This window comes from Camarhynchus parvulus, chromosome 1 (genome assembly GCF_901933205.1).
Source record: "Camarhynchus parvulus chromosome 1, STF_HiC, whole genome shotgun sequence".
Classification (NCBI taxonomy): Eukaryota; Metazoa; Chordata; class Aves; order Passeriformes; family Thraupidae; genus Camarhynchus; species Camarhynchus parvulus.
Window position 1 is genome coordinate 86,045,258 of NC_044571.1, and position 23,999 is coordinate 86,069,256.

General features: G+C 38.8%; 1 protein-coding gene across 1 annotated transcript in view; it reads right to left on the reverse strand.

Annotated features, from left to right (window-relative positions):
* Window positions 1–2,838: 2,838 nt before the first annotated feature.
* ACER3 (alkaline ceramidase 3) overlaps window positions 2,839–23,999 on the reverse strand; it is a 56,315-nt gene continuing 35,154 nt past the window's right edge. Inside the window, exons 7-11 of the mRNA XM_030943087.1 lie at window positions 17,027–17,085; window positions 13,604–13,705; window positions 11,094–11,198; window positions 9,544–9,589; window positions 2,839–9,033 (exon numbers count right to left, since the gene is read on the reverse strand). Of these exons, the coding sequence (XP_030798947.1) occupies window positions 8,980–9,033; window positions 9,544–9,589; window positions 11,094–11,198; window positions 13,604–13,705; window positions 17,027–17,085 (366 nt within the window). The 3' untranslated portion in view covers window positions 2,839–8,979. The remainder of the gene's footprint in view (window positions 9,034–9,543; window positions 9,590–11,093; window positions 11,199–13,603; window positions 13,706–17,026; window positions 17,086–23,999) is intronic.

Genomic DNA, 23,999 nt, shown 5'->3' on the forward strand with positions numbered 1-23,999 from the left:
ATGTCCTGGGCGTTACTGAAGAGCCACAACCACTCTGGAGGGATGTGCATGAGTGCCTCGGTTGCAAAGCAAATTGATAGTGAACTGTCAAATCCAGGGGGATGTGGCAGAAAGATTTTCAGCAGAAACAAGTCCACAGCGGTAATCAGCCCTCCTGCTTTAATTAATGTCAGCAGCAAGAAAACAGCTGGAGTTTGTTTGTTTTTCACATAACCTGTATAAAAATACCCCTTCTGTAGCAGCTCTGTTTTCATGCTGTGGCTCACAGGTTCATTGTTGTTTTTCATTTTGTAACTAGCGCTTAATCTTGCTTTCATTTCAGCCGAGGTGGGGTGTTAAAAATGAGATGATTAAAGAAAAAATCCCAAACAAATAGAAGGAAAAAACCCCAAAACAAATGAACCCTCAGAGGACTGTAAATGAACAAAACCCTGTTAAGCAATAAAACCCTGGGAAGCAATGACTCACAAGTGCCTGGACAGGTTTGCCTGGCTGCAGAGGGGATCTGGTTGTTCTGTTCATCACTTCTCCTACCTGAGAAGTTGGATTTGTCCCCAGGCTTCTACAATACTGCAATATTTTAACAAATGTACTCCGTTCCACTGTTCAGCACTGAGTCAACACACCAGCTATGAGGAAAAAGCAGTGCTAAGGTTAGACATCCACATAAATCACTGCAGCTCTGATACTCGGCCAGCCTATAAATATTAGGGGTTTGACATCAGTTTACATCAGCAGAGTAACTTGCTTAATTCCATTTCTGCGGGATCATATGAGCTGCTGTTGATTAGCATTTACCTACCTGATTTCCAGGATGAGAGATCAGAGTCAGCACCCTCGATGTCCCAAGGTGTTGCTGGGTGCTGTGCTGTGGGCATGAGGTCCACAGGACCTGCGCACACTCCAGCTGGTCCCCGTGTTCGCTCTACGTCTGTGTCAGGGCCACTAATTACTGCTAATTTCATTAAGTTGGTGTGTGCCTCTTGCATGCATTATAAAGTCAGTCTGAGTGAAGGTGATTAATGAGGTTGGATGTTTTTAGTAGCTATTTGTATTGCTGTAGCAGCTGGAAAGTGTCATGCACTGAGAGCCTTGGATGTTGCATGTGAGCAAGGTGAGATATCCAGCTTGGGGGTGACTTACCTTGGAAAGGAGTTTAGGAGCCTGGATGCTAAATTAACTATAGTGATTGCAAAATAGGTCTAAAGTAAATCCACAAAGTTTCTGCTTGTAGGTTGGGATGTTTTATCCATCGCACACAGTGCTTCACACAACATTAGTTCTGTCTTGGCCAATACAGAATTTTATGTGTCCCTCACATACAAAAGGTGAATGAGGACATCATCCCAGCTATGTTCCTGCTGAGGGTGCAAGGAACCTCTTCTTGAGCTCATTACATTATCTCCTCTTGGGTGACCAAGTTTGAATCCAGGCATTTGTCCTTGTCTTGCTTCTGTAGATCCTCTCTCATGCCAGCACAACCATGGTCCATGTCCCCATAGGCATCCATCAGAGAACCCCTCAAAAATGACCCACAGAAGAGACAGACCCACCACAGCTTCATTAGTGACTCCATTGTCTTGTCCATTTCCACGAATTTAGGAACAAACATCCAGGCTGGATAGTCAGCTCCTCTGCGAACTGGCAGCAACTCTTTCCATACAGCACATGAACAGCCAAATCTATGATTAGAGCCACTGGGATTTAAGTGGTGCAAGTACAGACCTTCACTTTTAGCCTTTGAGCAGGCTGAATTAAAACAAACAAACAAACAAAACAACAACAACAATGAAAAAAAAAGCACCAAAAAACAAAAACCAAGGGGAGAAGCAGAGAAATTAATAAAGCTGCAAGTAAATCGGCAGTCTTGAAAGGGAATTGTCAAGCTCAAAATTCAATTTTCTGTTTGGGAGGAGGGCTTTGACAGAACCACAGTGTTTTTATTTTTATCCCCAGGGAAATTTCAAAGTATTACTCAGCTCTAGACCAGCCACAAGCTCAGTATGCAAAGCTGGATTTGACCCAGCCTCAGAGTTCTGGCAACGCTTGTCTGCAGAGTCTGGATGTGCCTCTGTATGCAGCACCGCTGAGGGGAGATGGCACAGCTTGTCCCAGCCATTTTCACCACTGGCTCTGAGGTTTGCTGCTCTATGTCTTGGCCCCTGAATAGTTAACTCCAGGTTGTCCCTGCAGATACACAGCTTCAAGAGAGATAAGCAGGAGAAAAAGGGGTCTCTTAAGCACCTGGGAGAACAGCCAGAAGTGGGGAAAAAACCTTATGGTCATTACCAGACTCTGGCTGCTGGGGTGTGATGAGACTTGCTGGATTAGTGCCTGGCTGTCCACAATTCCTGCCTAGAAATGTTCTGCCCTGCAGTGATTATCCTCCTGTCTCACTGAAAGGAACAGGAAAAGGCTGAAGGAAAGGCTGTGCAAATTGCACGCTCTGGGCTGCCTGCACATTCACCTGACTCCTGCCTTCTCCTCTCCCACCCAACATCACCTACCTGCAGTCCCTTCTAACTGGTGTGTGCTGGGGAAGGCCTTTGAAAGGAAGACAGTCCTACAGTGTTTACAGCCAACACTACACTCTGAGCAAGGCCCAGTGCCCAAAGGGCCCCAGCACAAGGCAAAGACTGGGGAACTCTACTGCCATGGAGGCTCTTGGCTGCAGGCAGGCAGCTTCCCCATCCATGCAGGACACACAAATCCTGCTGTTCTACTTGCACACCACTGGCCAAGATGTACAACCACCCATCTACTGATCAGCATCCAGATGAACCAACCAGCCCTGTGCAACACAGACACCAAGAACCACCTGGGAAATGTTGTATTTAAAACAAAATTCTTTAATAGTTTGTACTATAAAGACACAAATTAGTGCTTGACTGCAGCATGAATAACAAATGGAACATATTAAATATTTCGAAGCTACTGTGCTTTGGAAAACAAGATATGCTGATACATATAAGCCTAATGTTGGTTACCAGCTGGTTTGGTAGAAGAGTCAGTTCAGTGTATGAAAATTGTCAATAAGCATTTCGCAATGTAGCTGTGTTCTACAAGTCAACTGTTACTCATCTGTCACAGTGTTATTATCTATCTGCAACAATGTACTGAATGTCAGGAAGAGAAACCCACACGTTAGAACTCATAGTGTCAACGTTAGAAAGTTTGGTCATGTAATGAACCGGAGATTTCATGTCCACTCCAGGTGGACAGATGATGTTTGATCATCTAACATCATCCATGCATTATGCTGAGATCAACAGTCAACATGACACAGTCAACATCAATTTGGAAAATCAAGAGAAAAACTAGTTTCTGTTCAGTCTAAGGAGTAAATACTGCTTATGCTGCTTGAAACCCTCTCTTCCAAAATCCAGGGAACAATAGGATACACAAACAAAGTTCTTCCACATCTTTAATGTGGAAAACATTTTGGTACATAACTTGCTAGGAGCCATTTTATTGAGCACTGTCTTTGGAGAAACATATATATGTTCCAGAGCTTTGGGGACAGAAGAAGGAATCTAAGATTGTGCTTATAGCTATTCCTGTGGACAAATAAGCAAAAGACCCTTTATCTTTGCATTTTTAAAAATCTTAACAATCTGCTCTTATAAATTTGTGTGATATATGCGCAAAAAAACCCCAAAATTGCAAGCACTGTTTTAGGGTCTCAGATGAACTCTGAACTTAGTTCTTCTTAAATCTATAATTACATACTTAGTCAAACCTAAAAAATTTCAAGAAGTAAAATGGGAGAATTCTGCACTGAAGTAAGAGGTTCAGGCATTAAACCTGCCTCTCAAACTTACATACAAATCCCCCTGTCCCCAGTCCTGTTTAGAGCATCTGGCTGGGAGCTCCAATAAGGGGGCTCCACATAAAGTGCTTGCTTGACTGCTGCGCCCTCACCCTGCCGGTCACTGAACTACACAACCTGAAATAAACACCTGTACAGCTAAATCCCTCACCCAGCTTTCAGAGCCTTGAAAGATGCAACAGCATCAGGAAGGTGGGTAGCCAGGCTCAAGTTTAACTCAGAGGCAGACATGTACTGGATAATTAACAGGAAAGCCAGTAAAAATAGCACTGGGATTCCTGCAGAAGCAGGACTTAAAAAAAAATATTGACCCCCACGTACCAAAGACTTTGTCTTAGAGACCTCAGGAGGAAACACAGCCCCAGCTCTCATAAAAGCCTTGTAACAATGAGATCAGGCACTTGGCAGCTGTAGGCAGTTGTGCGTGAGAAACCGAACAAAGAAACCCAAAACCAATTTTAATGGTTACATAGAAAGTTCTGTGTCTTTAGGTTACAGACTCTCAAACAAAGCTGGCAGAAGACATTCCAGATAGGTCAGAAATGCATTCATTCATGTACAAAACATTTCAAAACATGTGTCATGTTCCATCCTCATAAAACCACCTCTAAGTCATCTACAATGAACTGAATGCAACAGAAACTACATCACTTCTGTGGTGAAGAGAGCAGTAGTCAGCATGGAAAGTTAAATGTATAAATAGCAAAACATTCAAGTATCTAAAGTGCAGATACCAGGAGGGTGGTTGACGTAATACTACGGGATTCTGTGCTTAATCTTTTGTTATTATCTTTTGATGTAAGATTACTTAATCTCCTTCTGGCTGTGCTCTGCTCATGTGTAATAAAGACTCCATCATTTATCCGTCTTCATGGTAAAGTCTCACAGTCAAACAGCACTTCGCAGTTAAAGCCTCCCACTGCCTACTTATAAAGTGCAGATGGGGCTTAAAGTAAACTGAAAGTTTTACCTGAATATGTTAATCTAAATTACAGGGCCCACATTTCCCCAAAATGGATGTGTGTTCCTGAATTCTGATGTCTACTAAAGAAAAGAGCATTGCTGCTCTGTTACAGCTCCTCTGTACTGAATTGTTTCACCACCTGCTATTAAAATGCTGCAATATATCCACGGAGAGAAACAGGTTTTAAAAAATGGTATTACTGACATTCTTGAATGCAGATTAAACAAGTTGATAGTGACTGTGAGAAACACTGGTAGTATTGGGAGGATTTTCTGTTGCTGAGATTCACATGGAAGTGTCTGATGAAAAAGACATTCAGGTGCTTGAAATGAGGTGTTAGAAGCAAATCCATGATAGCCAAAAGAATCAACTGCATTTCAAATCATACATTTCTGCTTTAGCCAAGCAAGACAGCACAGAACAGGATTAAAAGAGAATTAAAACTAATTAAAGAGCAATATTTTCAACTATATCCCTCCCAGAAGATTTCACAACACCTGTCTGAAGTCCTCCTACTCGAATCTCTCTCTAAAGCAGCCAGACTTACACAAAAATGAGAGGCAGACTGAGCACAGGCTGTGGGTGACAGACACCAAACAAGTGAGGACATTTGCAGGCAGTGAACAGAGTCAGCCAGGAATCAATACAACACTGTTGCCACTCCCAGGGGCTGCACAGGCTAAGTCAGGCTGCTCTGATGTGCACACATTCAGGCAAACGTAATTAAGGGCACAGCTATGGTACAATACATGACAGAGGTAGACTGGCAAGTGGTAACACTGCATATTCCAACTCTGACTGGGGGGAGTTTTTAAACACCCATGGGCAGCACAGCAGCCCTGTACTAACAGAAAAACTATTAAGACGAAGTCTGGAGATGACTAATACTGCTAGCCAACAGCACTGCCTTTGAAACATGGATGAGATTACTCCTCACTGGAGAATGCATATCTTGAGCTGTATCTAAAAAAAATCTAAATTCCCAGAATTAGGTATAGGTTTGATCTGTACTACAAGAGTAATTTTGAAGTTTTTCCTCTTATTTCCAAGAAAGAATTTTTCAGCTCATGGACTGCAGAGCTACTTACTGCTCATCTGTGTCAAACTGATGGTCATATGGTGGCAGATTTCCTGGTTCTTCATAGATGTTAAGGAATAGAAGAGTTCATTGTTATCAAGTCTGTCCAATACATCCTGCAGACACCTGCTACTTCCATAATTGTCTTTAAAGTAGCTGCTGTCTGAATCCTACTCAAAAAATAGGATCGCACATGACTTGCTAAGATGTAGTGCAGGAAAAGTTTGTGATATACTGCTCTAAGGTCTGTAGAAAAAAAATCAACATTGTCATACAAGCAATATAAATAAAAAGCAATTAACAGACATTTAACACATTACAGGAGTAAGAATGTATGTCTTTCCAGGCACTAGAAAAGGCAGTCTGAATTTCAATGACATGTAGTTAAAACTGGCTTGTCATTTTCAATATCACTCACAAGATCAGTAAGGCAGTCAAACCAAAGCACCCATGATTTTAGATTATTTATGCTAAGAAGGATACACAGGTAAATTACATTCCTCAGGGTCTAATATAACCTGTTGAAAGAAAGGCTGCTGGCAGGGTGGTAGAGGTGTGCATGTTTTTGCTCATTTGGAATGCAGGAAGAAGCCAATTTGCATTTTTTAAGAAAAAAATCAACAACAAACAATACATAAATGAAAAACTAACAGCACTATAAAATTAAAATATGAGCTTTTCAATTTTTTTAAAATCCTGACAATTCAATCCAACAATATCTGAACCCCCATCACAGACTTCCTAGTTGCAAATGTGTAGAAGAATCAACAAATATCTTTAAAATATACCATTGTAGATATGCCTGATCAATAAGAAAGTGGCTTTTCAAGACACTCTGGTTCTTGCAATTAATTAACTAAACAGAGCCCCCAGGTCCTTCAGTAACAAAACTAAGGCCACTAAAATAAAGGTTTTTTTCCATTTCCATAAAAATAGTATCATACCAATCAGATGTCACAAATGACTGTTGATATGTCTTGCTGCTGCACTGCTTCTCTTACGAGACTCCTTCCCTAACTTATGAACACATGTAAACATACTAAATAAGAAAATGGGATACAGTTGTGTGGAAAAATGCTTGAGAAAGCCTGGAGGTGAACAGGCAGGCACTTATTTTCAAGCTACATTTTTGAAACAGTTCTCAAATCTCTTTACAAAAAATATACTTTCTGGATAATTAAAGACACCTGATCCATTACAGCTTTTTCCTACCTCTATGCTAGTTCTGCTAACTTCTTCCAGTCTGAAGAGCACTCAAATTTCCCAGCACAGATGCTGACCTTGTCTATGGAAGTGGAGCCTACTGATATCAAAGCTGTTCTAAAATTACCCTTCAGGTGTCTTTATAGGGTGTACAGGTTGAAATGCACTGCTATCAGCACGTGCTTGAACCTCACTGAACTCACTCAAGGTTAAGTATCTTTTTTCCAATGCAGTTTGGGGTTATTTGATCTCAAGGGTCCAGGGTTGTCACATAACAGAAGCCACAGTTTAATTTGGAGATTCACATCAGTAGAAGAGTTACTGATGGATGCAAGAGATGCAGAGAAACTGCAAACAGAGAAAAGGGAGGAGACCATTTTAGCCAGCACTGATTGTTCAATAGTCAGGACTCTGAGACCTGGGAAACAGCTTTACAGCTATTTTACCACGCTTTGCTGCTGTGAGCACATTGTAAATCAATACAAAATGGGATTTTGGATCAGTCTGAGTGTTTCCCTTTTTTTCTTCATGGCAAGAAGGATAAATCCCTCAGAGCATCAAAAGCAGACAAAAATTGCATAGAATGGCAGCAAAATAGGCACAGAGATAGACTCCGTTTGTTGCCCCAAAACTAAGAGCATCAAAATCACAGCCTTCATATGAGGTATATTTTGAAAAACTGTGTTAGTTTAATGTTTTCTTTAAATTTACTTACTAACTTTCATCAGCTGGGTAGACAAAAATTGCAGAAAACAGGGTTTTTGTCCCCCTCATTAATCCCCTAAGTCTGGTTTCAAAAGGTGGTCAGCTTTCTCACAGACTAAGCATGTGATAGATTAAAAGCAAGCAAAGCACTGCCCCTTGTATTTGGAGATATCCTCAGCCTCAGTCTTGTCCTTTACTCCTCCTTCAAAGTTTCTGAATAAGAAGATGCTTCTGAAAGTCCCACCAATATTTAAGACTTGCAAAGTAAGAAGATGATGAATTCAAGGCTGAACTAGAGCACATCTAAGGTGTTTGTCAATCTGTAGTATGAATGGGAAATGGGAAGTTAAAGAAAGGGATAGAAAAGTTAGGTATGTAAATAACAATTACAAAAAATAAAAAAGAGTATTTCTTATGTTTCTACAGTCACTCCACATGTTTGCAATGAATCACTGGTCAAAAAATTAGGAACTGAGCTCCCAGATGCAAACAGGAACACCTATAAAGCTTCACCATTTCAGTGTCTTCTGCTGGTCACACTTTGGAACATCCTCCATGATGAACCTTTCAGTTGGACTAAAGAGAAAACAAGCTTGGTACAAAATGAACTAAATGGCACAGGTATCCCAACCATTTTGCTTAAAATATAAATTGCAAAGGAGGCTGTGGAAAAGCAAGGTAGAATAAAGGCCTAAATCAACCATTACATACTTCATTAATTGTATAAAAGTGCAAGGTTAAAGTAGTTTGGGTTAAGCATTCAGTTCACTATAGGCCACACAGATGCTTAGCTTGGCCATCAATGGCCTAGTTTTGTCATTCAGTTACTAATATTAGTTTAGACCACAGAAAGAACAAAAACTGAATGAAAAAACATATGCAATCCACTTCAAAAATGGTTAGTTTTCTGTGACCAGCACGAAATATTACCTCAATATCATCAGCTGTACAATATATACATAAACCCCTTGTGTCTTAATCTTTGTTTTAACAACTTTGAATAAAGCTGTACTAAGTGCTATTTCCCTAGTGTGCCAGCTCTTTGCTCTGTTCCGGCCGACTGGCCTCGCAGCACAGAGAAGTCCTTTAATAGCAATGGTACTTGGATTGATCCAGAATTTTGACACTTCAGCCAGAGCAACTGTTGAAATGCTTTATTCAGCCAGGCCAGGTGATCGCGTGCGGCTGCCCAGGGCTCAGTCAAAGGTTCTTGGGTGGCTCCACAAGAAGAACAGGCCATATTCCAAAAACAAACTGTCAAAAGAAAAATAGGAATAGGGGAAAGATTCCTTGGAACATTATGTTTCTTGGAACTGAAACCAAACACTATTAAACATAATCTAATGATAGGATGAAAGGGGAATGGCTTTAAACTGGAAGAGAGTAAGTTCAGATTGGATATTAAGAAGAAATTCTTCACTTAGAGGGTGGTGAAATACTGGCACGGGTTGCCCAGAGAAGCTGTGGATGTTCCACTCCTGGAAATGTTCAAGGCCAGGCTGCAGTACCCTGAGGGCTCTGACTAACCTGGTCTAGTGGAAAGTGTCCCTTCCCATGGCAGGGGGGCTGAAACTAGATAATCATTGAGGTCCCTTCCACCCCAAACCATTCTGTGATTGGAGGAAAATTTCAACTGCATTTTTTGGGATGTAAGCAGAAGTCAAAGACAGTACCCTAACAGGCATAATTATTGAGCCCCATCAACAGTTCAAAGCACAAGATATCCAAATGTCCATCAATAAATACAAAATACAGGTTGCTTACCTTCACCTTTGGCCTGTGTTTCAGGAAAAGTGTCCTTGTATATAAACTGAGGAGAAGGAAAAAAACATGCTTAAAATTTTAAGTATAAGACAGCATATAAAATAAGGATCCTGATCCCAGTTTTATTTTCCAACTATAAAAGAATTGTTTCTGTGATTGCAGAGCTACCCATTTTGCCAAGATTTAGTCAATACAGGAGATGTTAACTTCCAGTAAATCCCCCTGTAGCAGACACATCAGCAAAATAATTTACCCTATCACTTATGTGGGGAGAAAGAAAGACACCCTGAGAGGTAAAAAAAACAACAAAACACCCCTCCCAGGGAATGGAGTCTGTCATTTTAGAAGGATGAAATTAAATCAGTGTACCACAAAATATAGCAGATGTTAAAGGGGGAAAAAAGCCGCATAGCTTGATTCTATATCTTATTTTTGTTCTTAGATGCTTTCTCCTCTCAGTCGATCTTTTCCTGTGAATGACCTCACATTTTTTTAAAAGGCAATGCCAGTTAGTGATATGTTGGAAAAACCTTGCCTATGCTTGATTCCTGCAAGGAATTTTCTTTAAAATATTACCTCAAGCTCTTTAGAGTAGCAGACAACCTGTAAACTAAAATGGTGCAAACTGTTTTCCATACACCTTGACATATTTCTGTGTATATATACATTTACATATATGTAGGCAAATATGTTTGCATATATATACACATAAATGTAACAATGAGCTATCAGGTCATCTATTGGAAATGTACTTATTTTCCTTGCATTTTCCTTTTATTAGGTATTTTAACATCTGACAAAAAAGGTGAATACCATGTTAGATGTAGAAAAACTGATATATAATCAAGTTCTCAACTACATAGGATGTAAACATAAACCAGACATTCTCTTTGTTATTGGTTAAGTGGTAAAATTTTATTTAATTAGATGATGAACAAACTGCAGAAATTATTCAGATTTCAGTTTTCAGTTTACATTCTATTCTTGCCCCTGGTTCCACTAGATGGTGGTATAGAGCAAAAATGAGAAAAATCAGCTGGCTCCAGACTTGCTAACTTACATTCTTGTTTAAGCCCTTTTGAGAACAGCTCCTCTAAAACTACTTCAGCCATCACCTTGTGCACTACAGCAGGATGCCTGCTGGTTTTCAGGAGTGACAGTGCCTATCAAAAGATTTGTTCAGCTCCTAAATTTAAACATGTTTAAGTACCTCAGGATTGCTGCTCAAGAACAGACAAGTATTAATGGTTTACATTCTGAAACTAATATACTGTCAAACAGTTTTGGTTTAACTGCCACAGGCTTACCATTTCTGAATTAAATTTTCTTGAAGAATCATGACTATTTAAAGACTAGTGATTACATTATGAAAAATACAGATTAGTTTTAAGAGAGTTTTTAGACCAGTTACAAAGAGGAAAGAAAACAGTACATAAGTTTAATAAGTTATTTTCCTGCTCTTCTGGATGGTACAACATTCTGAAGTACATCTGAACCTGAGAAAACTTGTAAGATCTCTGTGAACTTCCAGTTTAGAAAACACTTCCTACCTTAGAAGGATATGAAGGTAAGAACCCAGGCCCGTGAGAATATGCCACCATGCATGAAACTGTGTCACAGCTCCCACCACAGGAGGCATCTTTTCTCGTAATGCTCTGAAAGAAAGGAATACCATGCAATGGAATAGTTTTTCCCAGCTAAGCAATCTCAAATCACAATGTTGGATTATCAGATCACGCATTATTGTTTCCATATCTCAGGCATGTGCTGGACAGGTGAGGCTTTATGGAGTCAGGCTTTCAGCAGGTGAGGAGCAGCAGTTATAGTTTACACTGCCAGTACAAAGAGATATCAGCGAACTGACTTTCTTACACATTTAAAGAAAACACACATTTCCTCATATGATGAGTGACCAATTACTTCTGGACTCAAATTTCAGGGAATATATTTATGGCATCCCACAGTCCCAAATGAATTCTACCATTCTCCTCCACAAACCCTGTGAGCTACTGTCAATAGGATGAAATGTTGAGTTTAAGGTCCAAGAGAAGAAATGAGATTTATCAGACATCACTTTAAATCTGGCAAACACACCACCTATTCTGCAGGTCCATGGAAGCTCAACTTGTCTTTATCTGTTGGACTCTAAAACAGGGACAAAATGGGTGTTTAGTGAGGAAGCAATTAAAGCAGAGGGTCTGAAATACCCCACCAACATGTTTTGTATTTTGTAGTTATGGGGTGTGAGCTACTTGGGAAGGGGCTAAGGAATGGAGATAAAGAAATAAAGAGAAGGAACTACATTGCTCTTATTTCTCCTGCTCATTAGGCTTCTGCAGATAATGCCTATTTTGGTTGATGGTAGAGGAACTGTTTGCATCTGCTGGTCTTTTTTTCCACTTTAATCTCACTTGTCAAAGTAAAAAGTGGAAAACAACGATTACATGTGTTAAGCAAGAAAAATCTGCAGCTCCTGGAATACGTCCTTACTGCTTGATATTACAGTGCTTGGTCCAAAGCTGCTCAGTCACAAATATTAGCACAAAGCTCCAACTGAGTCAGCCCAGCAATGACACAGTGGAACATGCAGCTGGCAGCCTGGCACAACCTTTGAGCCTTTGGATGGCAGGAAATTTCAAAGCTCAAATTCAAAAGTGTGTGGTTCCAACCAGAGAAACTGAGTGCTACGGATTTTTTGCTATTTTTTTTTTAATAAGCTGCAGATTTACTGAAATATGGAACAAAAAACCCTGAATCAAAACCCAGTTTTGAACTTTAAAACCAAACAGAGCAGGTAGGTGGATGATTCACAAACTAGACATTCAGAGAATAAAGAATTTCAAGGGATTTAAATGTATTTTCTCCAAAGGTTCAAATTATAATACCTCCTGGAGAAATCCAAGGCTCTGCAGATGTCTGACTAAAGCTAGTAAACAAGCATATTTTTTTTTCTAGCACCATAACCGCACAAGTATTACAGGAAAGATGCTAAAATTTTTTCCCCTTATGAAATGAGGATGGAAGAAAGTGCCTCAGCAGCTGGTGTCATTTTTGGGCCTAGAAACCAGTTCAAAACCTCCATGGACCCACAGCAGCTCAGCAGGTTTGGTGAATTGGGGCTTGTGATCTCACCAGTGATGTGAGGCAGCTGCAAAAATCAACCCTGATGCCAATATTTGCAAAGAAACTGTAAACCCAGGCCAAATTATTGGGCCAAACCCAGCACAGTTGTTTGCACTGCCAAATAACTACTCTATCCCATCTGTATCAAGTGCTCCTAGGGATGAGGATCATGTATTATATTAATTTTTAAAAACTTTAAAGAATATTCTGTTGGAATTAACTTTCAGTTGGCTTAACCTAGCACAGGGATTGAAAAGGCAGAAGGGATGGAAAACTTCAGACTTCTTTACAGCACACTGTTATTTGGCTCTGACAAACCAGCCTACTAGGACAATTCTGTACAACACAGATTCCGTGGCATAACAGTGTTTCAAATTGTCAAAAATGTGTTTTTCTGAATGCTGGAATTAACCCTTCCATCTCCTCCAGCTTGCTGAACAACACAAGAATTGCAACTAAGTGCTGTTTATTGGTAACATGGATATTGAAATAGGTATTTCTTGAACAGTAGTAGTAGAAGTAGTTCTGCATATCTTCTTTAAAATGCAGAACTACTGTTTCTGATATTTTTGTAGGAAATGGAAGAGCAGAAAAATACCCCAAATGAGCAGGATAAAAACACATTCAGATGAAATCAAGTCTGAAGAGCAGGCTTTAGTCATCCACATATCCTCAAAATTACTTGTGACATTATTTCTCTCAGTTTAATTTGAAGTTAAAGAGAAATTAAAAAAAATCTATAAATGGTTAAAAAAAATTAAAAACTCCTGTTGAGTGCTGACTCTAGTCGTGAGCAATATGCATAAAATCTCATGGATGTTTTGTAGGCAGCATACCATACATACAATAAGACGGACTTGACTACGCACCTCAGAAATAATCCAATCTTTATACTTAAATGCTATTAAGAGCTATCCAGACAAGTGAAAAAACTCACCTCAATTTATCACAGAAAATGTTGTCCACATTCCAGAGAAAAAATCCCATTAAAAATACAGTTAAAGATGTATATCCTAAACCTCTAAGCCACGGGTATACCCTAGAGAGAGAAATAATGCAAAGTTTAGTTCAGAATGGTTAAAGATACAGAAATATACTAATATATACTACACTAAATATGTGTAAATACAGAAATGCTGTTATATGTAAATAAAATTCTTTATCAATTTGGTTTTTCCCTCAAAAGAAAAAAAATACCAACTTCAAATTTCAGCTGTTTAAATATTGTATTTTACTTCTTCTCTCTCCTGATCTCATATTCTCTGAGACTGTTTTTTTACTTCTATAATTATAAATGCTTTCCTAAATACTTCACTCTCTGAGTGAAACCAAAAAGTGGGAAAACTAAAGTTGGCTAAAAGGTACTAATTCTTCAGTCCTGTGTATGTTCTTTCATTAAATAAAAAAAAAGAAAAAAAGATCTCTGTTACCAAGTAGGACTCTCTTTCCCAAAAGAAGAGGGTCTCTGCCAAGAGATGATAACTCTACACTAGTGAATCTGTATATATATGGTCTTTCAAAAATTACTCTTTTGTCAACGTAGACCACCGTGAGCAACAACTAACCAAATCAATGGTATTAAACGCCAGTACCTTTATGTTCACCTTTTAGTTGAATGCTATTGGGAATAGAAAAATGTCAATCTAATTTTAGCAGAAAAAAAATTTTCTTCAAGATATGGAAAACACACTGAAGAATCAGATGCAAGAAAGTGCATCATTAATAAATTTACTTTCCCTACCCACATTCAGGTTGGACCATGAAATTGTAAACTTCCTACATGGAAGGTTCTTTTCCACTAATAAGACAAGTCCAACAGCAAAACCAAATCCAACCCTGAAAGGCTGCCATGAAATACTGTTCAAGTTATTTTTAAGCATTATGAACGCACAGTTGACATTCTGGGTTAAAACACATTCTTGAGCTGCCTTTTCCTCCACTGTGTGTGTTACAGCACATTTCAGAGCTGTGAGCACTGGGAACCAAAATGTGCAAAACACAACAGGTAGCTTGCCCTGTGGAGGAGGCTCTAACCAGATACAAGCTGTACATATTTACAAATTTCCAATATAAACTAGCAAAATTATTATTTGTTTAGTCTAAAAAATGTGTGGAGCACCATGGCCAAGACTACACTGTAATATTACCCCCTCAGTGCTCCAGAGATATAAGCAAGACCATGACACAACAGAGAACTAAATGGTATATTAGACATGCTGCTAATTAGGTAATTATAGCTGGAATTATTGAGGAATAAACAGTGGTGTTTTGTGAAGGAATCAACTGGCATCACCTATTAACAGGGAACATGCTTTGTGAACAGGGAACAACATTTGCCCAGTTGTAATCTTGGGAGGAAAACAGACCTAAGAAAGAGATGAAAAGTGGGGGGAAGAGGCAGGAAGAGGAACAACTGGTGAGGATAGGATGAGGTAGTAGCCTGGAAGGAATAACATGCTGTTCTTTGGAATTTTTACTCTAATCTCAGAGTCACTTCAAGGCCCACACTAAGAAATATGAGTGATAGGAAGTGAAGATACAAAAAACAAGCAGAAATCAGGGTCAGTATGTAAGCTGGAAAAGGCTTGGCCAAGTGCTAGCACTACTGATGGAAATATAGGAATATGTTCTAGCCATGCAGAGAAAGTAAACCCAAAAGTGTGCTTGGGGATGAATTTTAGAGAAAAGAAAGGGTACCTTCAGGTTGGCAGAGCTTCTCTAGCAGAACTAATTTAAAATTAGCAGTATTTTAGTTAAAATTTAGAAGTAGTTTAAACCTATTTCTCTTCCCATCCCAGCTTTCTACCCAGTTTGCATAGTAACACCAACAAGGGAAATAAGTCTTTGTAGGGTGCCGATTCAATGAAGGGATCAAGCTAATTAAGAATATACACTCCAAGCCCCTAGAACTGAAGTGAAAAGTAGGTAGGACTTCAGAGACAGACTTTGCTGGAGCAAAACAATCAATGATACTTTGAGAGGGAAGGTGGTGATTTTATTGATAAAGAGAAGACTATGAAATGTTTCAGAAATAATGAGAAAGCATAACTGTGTGGAATTTGCAGATGTAGAAAAATAGAAGGCCTGAGAGTTTGTCTACACAGACAGAAAGAAATTTAAACTAAAAGACTAGAACTGTGTTAAATCCTTGAATAAGAACAAAATTAAAATTACTTCAATTTGATTCAATTTAGTTCCCCTTGGAGGTGAATTAACATAGTATCACTTAAGATCTCTAGGCGAGGATTAAATTTTCCAGTCCATAGGTTTAAAAAGTGCCTTTAAATTGATGATTGCTTCTGAAGCTGCAACACACTATCAGTTTTAAGTTCTTCTTGCTTAATAAAAAAGTCTGTGAACATTTGCACTTGGTCTGTGGGAATTTCTTGGGGAAAGCCAAACCACATGAACTGAAATGGCAATTGGAAGGTGATTCAACGAAGGTACTTGATCCTTGTGGGTCTCTTCCAACTCAGAATATTTGAGGATTCTATAATACTTCAAATTCACATTTTGTTAAATTCTTCCTTGTGTTCTTGAACAGACACATGTGGAACTTCAAACAAAGTCTAACAAAAAGCACATTTAAAATGACGACAGAAATAAGTAATTTTCAGAAGCAATCCCCAAATGCGTGACAACACCAAATATTCACAGGAGATAGACAGAAATGGGCAACCAACTGAGCCCCTGAGAGCTAAAAGTATGTGTTTACTTCAATACTGATTAAATTCTATTTTCCTTCCATTTACCTCCCTTTTACAGACCTTTTTTAGAGTCTGTCCTCTAATGATTCTAATGCTTCTCAGTGTCTTCTAGCGCTTTTAATACCTTTTGTTTGTTACAGTTGTAATTTCAATTTCCATAGCATTATGCCTGACTTTATCCAATCAAAACTGTAAGAAAAACTATCATGTGTCATTATTTTTTAAATACTGGAAGAGGAAAGGAAATTACTAAGTGATGGTTCCACTCTGCAGTCTTATTCTTAGCACTCTCCCAGTATTATCGTTAGAGTTTGGACACTAGCAACAGATTTCACACTATCCAGCAATAAGAAGACAAACTCCAATTCTGTTTAAATCCCAGTCTAACAGCTGAAGCCACCGGCAAAACACCTGACAGTAAACACTGATCACAAGTGCAGAAATCTCAGTTTAGTTTAATGTTATCACGGTGGCTTCAAAAAAGTGCAAGGTGATGAGCCAAATCCTTTCAACCCAGGGGAGTCCAGGAGCTAACATTATGTACCTAGTTAAAGAAATTCTCCCATTGCCAATTTCTTATGCTAAGCTGACAAAAAAAAAAAGCTTCAAATACTATGTTGTAACTTACAATGCTGAATTAAATGGTTACTTACCATAACACTATATAAACAGATCTTAGAACTATGATGGAAACTAGTGTTCCATACATGATCTGAAATAAAAAAAGAGATAAAATTCAGCAGTTGGGTTCAAGAGACCTTATAAAATACTCCAGGAGTAAAAACTTTTGAAGCCTCTGTTTGTTTGTTATTTTATTTTTACATCTCAGGAAAATAGCATTCCTTCTAACTTCATCTCCAGAAAGCCTTCTGTTAAAGTTTCAAATAAAAGTGTGATTACAAAGCATGTCCTTTATACAATTACAGGAAAAGTCAGTTGTGTAAAACCAATGTTCCACTGTTCTGAATTAGAAAGCAAACACTAGATGGCACTCAGAAAGCATCCTGAAATCAAAAACGGTAACCAACCCCTATTATCTCTTCTCTCTCTGTGCATTTTAGCCCAGGATTGTGCAAGCATCAGCTAAAGCTGTTTTTGAAAGCTGTACTTTCGTTGATACTTGATTAATGTGTTTTCCTGAAAGCAAACACCTGAATAGACTATGTGCTATTCCCACACTGAGCATCACTATGTGGAAAAACTTTCCAGGAAGCATTTCAAGCAATTATTGCAGATTGTTTGGATTCAATCTAATTATATAGTGGGAAGGCTGCACAGCCTGAAAAGATCCATGAGCAAAATCTGACTCACTGTAGGCTTGATGAATTTGAATGCAATCACCTGACTTATAAAAAAGTCAAAGTAATAATTTTTTTTTTTGCCTCGTGATCTTTAAATCACTCTCTTTTATTCACAAACTTAAAATCCATGTAACAGCACCTCCAAGACATAAAGATAAAAGAAGAGAAAAAAATGTAGCCAGTCATGCCTGAGAGTGATGCAGAAGTCACTGCAGCAGAGAGGATTTTTAGACACTGGTGACATTCAATTACTTTCTTTATCTTTTATTCTGAACACTGGTTTCCTTCAGCCAAAAGGCAATTTGTTCCAAGCAGCTGTGCTTTGCTCTTTTTGCCTCTCTCCAGTGGCCCACAGGCCTCCCAGTATTTTTTTGTTCCTTGTTCACTGACTTAACTTTCTCATCTTGCTTCTAGTTAGCTACTATCTAATTCTGCCTTTGTTTAACATGAAATAGAAAAGTTATAAACCTTTGCTGTCTTTTTTTAAAAGCCACAAAACCTCACAGAAAAAGTGTGCATACAAACCAGTGTCCTTACCACGTTCTAGTGACCTCCTCATATCCCTCCTTCTTTTCCACTGTCTTTGAGACAGGGACTGCCTCTCAAACTGCTGTAACTGAGGCATTCAGATCCTACTATTCTGTAAGCATGTCTAGTCACCTCACATAAAACAGGTTACTGTAATAATGCAAAGTGAAACCTTCCTTCCAAAAGTCCATAAAGGCAAATCTGCAAACTCCTTTTAGATTTAAAGATAAGTTTAGTAGTGCACTGTATTATCAGTGCACGTATACAGAACAAGACAGACAACAGAGCCCTTATGTTTGACAACAGGTAAAATAAACCCAACACTGACTATTCAAAGTCAGTCAGCACAGCAGCTCTTCATTTGCATTCAGAACAAGATTAAAGAACTTCAGTAAATAAACTTCTACTACTGTGTGTTCTGCTCTGTAGAGCTAAACAAAGCAAAACTATTTGAAAGGCTAATTGGTTCTGGCTTGTAATTTATACAAAGCTGTTAGTTAATTCCAGTCCCCTTGTTGGAGTACAGCACATAAACCAGGAAAAAAAGAAAACCAACACAACCTGCTAGACACAGCCTGAGTATCAAGTGCTTATCAGTCCCAAACTAAGGATAGGAAGGGGAGTGCTCAGGTGTGCTAGGTGCTGCCTGCTGGTACAATTCTTCATTACTGACATTTTACCTAAAAAGATCCCACCACATTTTATCACATATTATCAGCCTCATTTAAAACAGCCCTTTTCATTTTTTCTAATCAAATCCAGCAATTTATTCTAAGATGGTACAGAGGAAGATACTCATAGGAAGGCTCCTCCAGGATCCAAATTACAGTTTGATTTGCTGATTTTCTCCTTCTTAAAATTGCCATCACTAAAGCACTCCTTTGCAGTACAGATATGGGAAAAACCTATCCATTAAGAGCAATTTCTGTCATACACATTAGGGGTTGTGACCACCCTTATGCTTGTACCCAAACTGCTTTTGAATTCTTTGTACAGGGAGTTCAATAGTGTCAGACTCTGCCTAGAGAAACAGGTCTTACAGGCAGCCCAAAGCCCAGGTAAAATGCTACCTTTTTCAGCAGTTGCTAAAAGCAGGAAAGAGCAAAAGCTAAGAAAAGCTTTCTTTGCAGAGTTTCTGGCTTGATATTTCCTAGTGAGTTAATGGCTTGCAGAAGAGGACAGTATTAATGGAGCAAGGAAGGAGGAAAAAAAAAGAAAGAGAACCTTGCAGTGACTGAAGAAAAATATGCCCATCGTTGACACTTCAATTTCTTGCCTTCTCCGCTTCCCCACCCAAACAGGTTGTTAGCAGTAAAACATATTTGTGTTTAAAAGCCTGTGAAAGATTGGAACAACGAACTGTTCTGCTCTGCATGCTCCAATCCTCCTCGCTGAAGGTGAGCACCCAGGAGGTGCTGCTGCGATATACAGACTGTAGCTGCTCACCTGCCCCAGCTGTTTCTTTAGAGGGCTATACACCAAACTGCACAACTTAGTTCAGATGTCAGGCAGCAGTGCTTACTTCATCTCTTTTACCATCCACGGCCTTACTATTTTTATCCTGGTAAAGCTTTGTTAGGTATTACTCATCCATCCAGAGAAGGACAAAGTACAATATTATATAAAAAAAGAAAAATCTGCCTAATTCAAGTTAGCTCAAATTTTTCCATTTCTTTAACTTCTTGTGTCTTTCTTGTCTTTAACTAAGACATCATTTAAATGACAGATGACAACCCAAGCAAGTTTTCTGATATTTTGTCTCACACTGCCATTAAACTGCAAGGCAAAGAACATAATTTTACTGCAATTGAAACAAAAGGAAAGATCAGAATCTCAATCTTCTGTTAGCACTAGACAGTTCCCTCTTTGCTGTTTCAGATGCAAATAAAGCTCTGCTTATTTCAGCTTTGAAGGTATCTTTACAACTGAGGGAAAAACCCAAAGTCTGATGAAGACACAGTGGATTACCTCATAAGAAGGTGAAATATGAATAACTTTCTAATTCACAAATGGGAAGTAAGCACTTCAAGGCTCAATGTCTGGCAGCATTTTTAATGTGGAGGCAATTAAGCAAATCATACATAAATTCACTTATGTAAGTTAGAAGCAAGGTTGAGAGGGCGAGCATACAAAACCGGTTCTTCATCTACCCTTCTAGTACAGAAAGCGGCAATAGCCTGCTATTTCCACTTCTCTGTTTCCTCTGCTCCTGACTTTCTACCTATCTTTGGTTAATAAAGTCAATTTATCAGCCTCAAATATTAGTATTCACATTGGGCACTGTACTGAGAGATTCTGGGTTCTTGGCAACTAGCTTATCTAATACTCCAACCGGCTATCAAAAGATAGTTAAATACTTGAATGTGGAAGCTGTATTTGCAATTTGCAACAAAGAAAACTGAGCTCTATATGGGCTTGGATTTCTAGAGAAGAAATCTGAGCTGAGAGAAAAAGGAAGGACAACCCCAAGATGACACTGAAACACCAAGTAACTCAGCACAGTTACAGCTGTGTAGCACCACACGCTGCCTTGACAGCTCCTGAATGAACTAACTCAGATTCACTGGGGTTGGTCATGTTTAGATGCATGCATGTGATAGCAAAATGACACACAAGTCACTGCTGCTGTAGAGCTTCTGGGACACTTGTCTGCCACCGAAAGTCAAGCTTCCCCTCCAATGACTTGTAGAGTTGAACCTTTGGAGAGTCAGAATATCCTTCCTCATTCCCTAAGCTACTGTGCAGGTAGAAGCACCAGCCAGAATGAAGACTGTACTCACTTGGGAAGACACCCCCAAATGACCTGTGTAAGAGTGAAATGTCACTCAAGTTAGTTTTATATGTGCTCATCAGCAGGACAATGACAGAACAGAAAAAGCTCTGTGGTGAAGACACGCCTGAAAAGGTCATTTTGAACAGAATACTGGGGAACCTGAATGTACAGAAAGTAAGAACACATTCCACCAAAAGGCACAATATATTAGCCACAAGCCTACAATTAGCTATTGCCTTAGCAGCAGTAGGGACTCTGGAGAGCTGCAAGACATCCAGTGAGTCCACAGAGATTCCCCAAAATGGTGAATCCTGCAAGTCTGAACAGGTTGTGCCTGGACATAATATATTCACGCAGTTTCAGGCTCCCTTACATACTTCCATACTTCTACGCATTTCTTCTTGATTTCACCTTGTTCTTTGCACTTGTATATTTAAAATACCCCTAGAGAAAAAAAATTATTAATTTTTTATTAAGGCAAATGAAATGCCTTTTCCTGCCATGCTTACTTCTTCCTTACTCAAAGTCACCTGAAGAAGTAAATCCAATACTTGTATTTTACGTCTATCAAAAGTAAAAAAAAATCCCTGGTCATGTTGTTATGCTGTAAACAGTGAAGACATCCAGGCACTCCTTCCCCTCCTTTGGTGATCTGTGGACAGTTTAGAACAAGAATAGTTTGTATTTGTCCATCAGTGCATCTCTTCCATTTTGAATCAGTCCTCATCCTCCAGGTATCCCAGTTATCTCCTCATTTCCCCGCAGTACTCAGTGATAACTCTGAACTTTGTATCACCACAAATACCAGCAGTACACTCTTCTTTTTCCTGCTAGAGGTTGTTAAAAAAGACACCAATGAAACAAGTCAGTCCCACTACCGATTCCAAGAAAATTCAGGCTTTTTCATAATCTCCTTTAGTAATTTTTCACTAGTCACTACCTTACCCTATTTGCAACTCTCCTACTGATCTGTTCCTCCAGCTGACTTGGTTTCACATGGGACATCACAAGAACATTCTAGAATGACTATTTTTTTACATCACATTTCCTAATGTAGAAGAAACAGCTATTTAATCTAATTTTCCATTAACCTTTTAATTATTTGTTTTCTAAAATTTGCCTCAAACTGTCACAGCAGATGACTACACAAATAAAACAGGTTTTTAGAACTATCTCCCTATTCACATAACTTGCCCCACTAGCTGAACGAGGTTTTTGATCACGCCAAGTGATCAGATATGGCAAGCAGCAAGCAGACAAATCAGGATGGAACACGTTGCTTTGTATGTAACAGCTTCCTAGCCTCATCATATTAGGAGGAGGCCACTTGTAAGACTTGAGTTGAGAGTTTAACTTCCAGAGTAACTACTTCTGCTTCCAGGGCTGTCTCTGTATGTCTGTGGATCACTTTACACTAGCAGCCATTCTTCCCCTGCCCCTTTCCTTGTATACATGTGGTAAACAGGGATGAAGAACTAATCTGATTTAAAATTAATTCTGAGGAGAGTTTCAACCTGTTGAGTTCCCCAATCAAATTCAGATCAGAAAATAAATTTGTGTGCCAGATGGAAAAGAGGGGAGAGGCACAGCTGTTTTCTGTGACAATGATACTGGCTTAAAAACAACCAGGCAGCTGGGACGTAGAGTTGTTTAGCACCTTGAAAATTAGGACTAACAGTGCTCTAGCCTGAGAGATTTGAACATAAGCAAGACAATATATGGCTGTAAAGGCCATTAATATATTTCATTTAATTGATGAGGTGGCAAAAAATACTAGATCAGTTGTCAAACAGGAATTGGTTTTTTCCTTCTAATGATGTGCTGCCTCCACCTGCCCAAAACAGGCATCTCGTTCCTCCTACAGTTGAAGCACTAAAACGCTTAAAGATCTCCCTTAATATGTGGATGCAGAAAAAGTAGTTGGTCTCTATTGCTACAGTGCCATGGATAACAAACTGAAATCACCTTTGTGCCCTGCTGGCAGCTGGCAATTTATGAGCCTAAATTGGAAAGACAAGTAGAAAGTAATTTGGGGAAAAATAAGGCTCGGATTCTGGTTGCTAAATATAATAGGATCCTTTTTTCCATTCTTACTGGCCTCCTTCCAGAGGGAAAAGAAACCAAACCAAAACCACAATTCATACTGAAACAATGAACAATAAAAAGTTATCCTTGTAGTTCTTCCTCTTTTTGCAAGGCTGACAACTCAAAATGATCACAAACACCTAGAGAAGCCAAATGCTGCTTTATCTCCTGATGCTACTTTCTAACCCAGTTAGAAAGATTGTGATTTAAACTGTGATTGCATGAGCATATTTAATTTTACTTCAAGTCTAAGTGACTTGAAAAGCAGTTTGAAAATGCTTACAGAAATTATTTAACTTTTTCTTTTTAATGCGCTCTAAAATAATGTACAACTATTAAGAAAATAACCCTGTTTAGCTGTGCAGTCAGGGAAATATTTCCTCGGGATTTACTACATATTTGGCAAAGACTGTGAAAAAATAGGTACAGTACTTGAACTTTTGGAATTTGGCCATAACTTTATGTTCTCCATAAAAATCAATTTGCAAAGAATTGTTGTAAAAAGTCCAACAATTTTATGGGATCTAAATATTTTCTACACCGATTCCTCATGTATAAATTATAAAAGGGAATTCATATTCTGAACCTAAGAGAAACCAGATGGAGAAAATTAAAGGTCTGGGACAACAGTTTAAACTTTCTCTATTTCCCCCTTTCCCAAAAAGTTGTAATATCTGTTGTTTTAGTTTTTGTGACATGGGGCAACACCTATGTCAATGCATCAAACTGGACTATAGTGAAGCTGTGATGTATTTATTCCAATAAATGCAGCTTGGACAAATGATTGTTTAGAGAGATAAAAGTTCATTATAAATAGTAAATTTTTCCACTGTTGTTAACAAAACTACTCTAAGTCACTTCATTCAAAACCGGTTATGACCAGCTCTGTAAAAGCATGAGTAATTGTCACTTTCATCCCAGCCAGTATCTTTCTGCTGG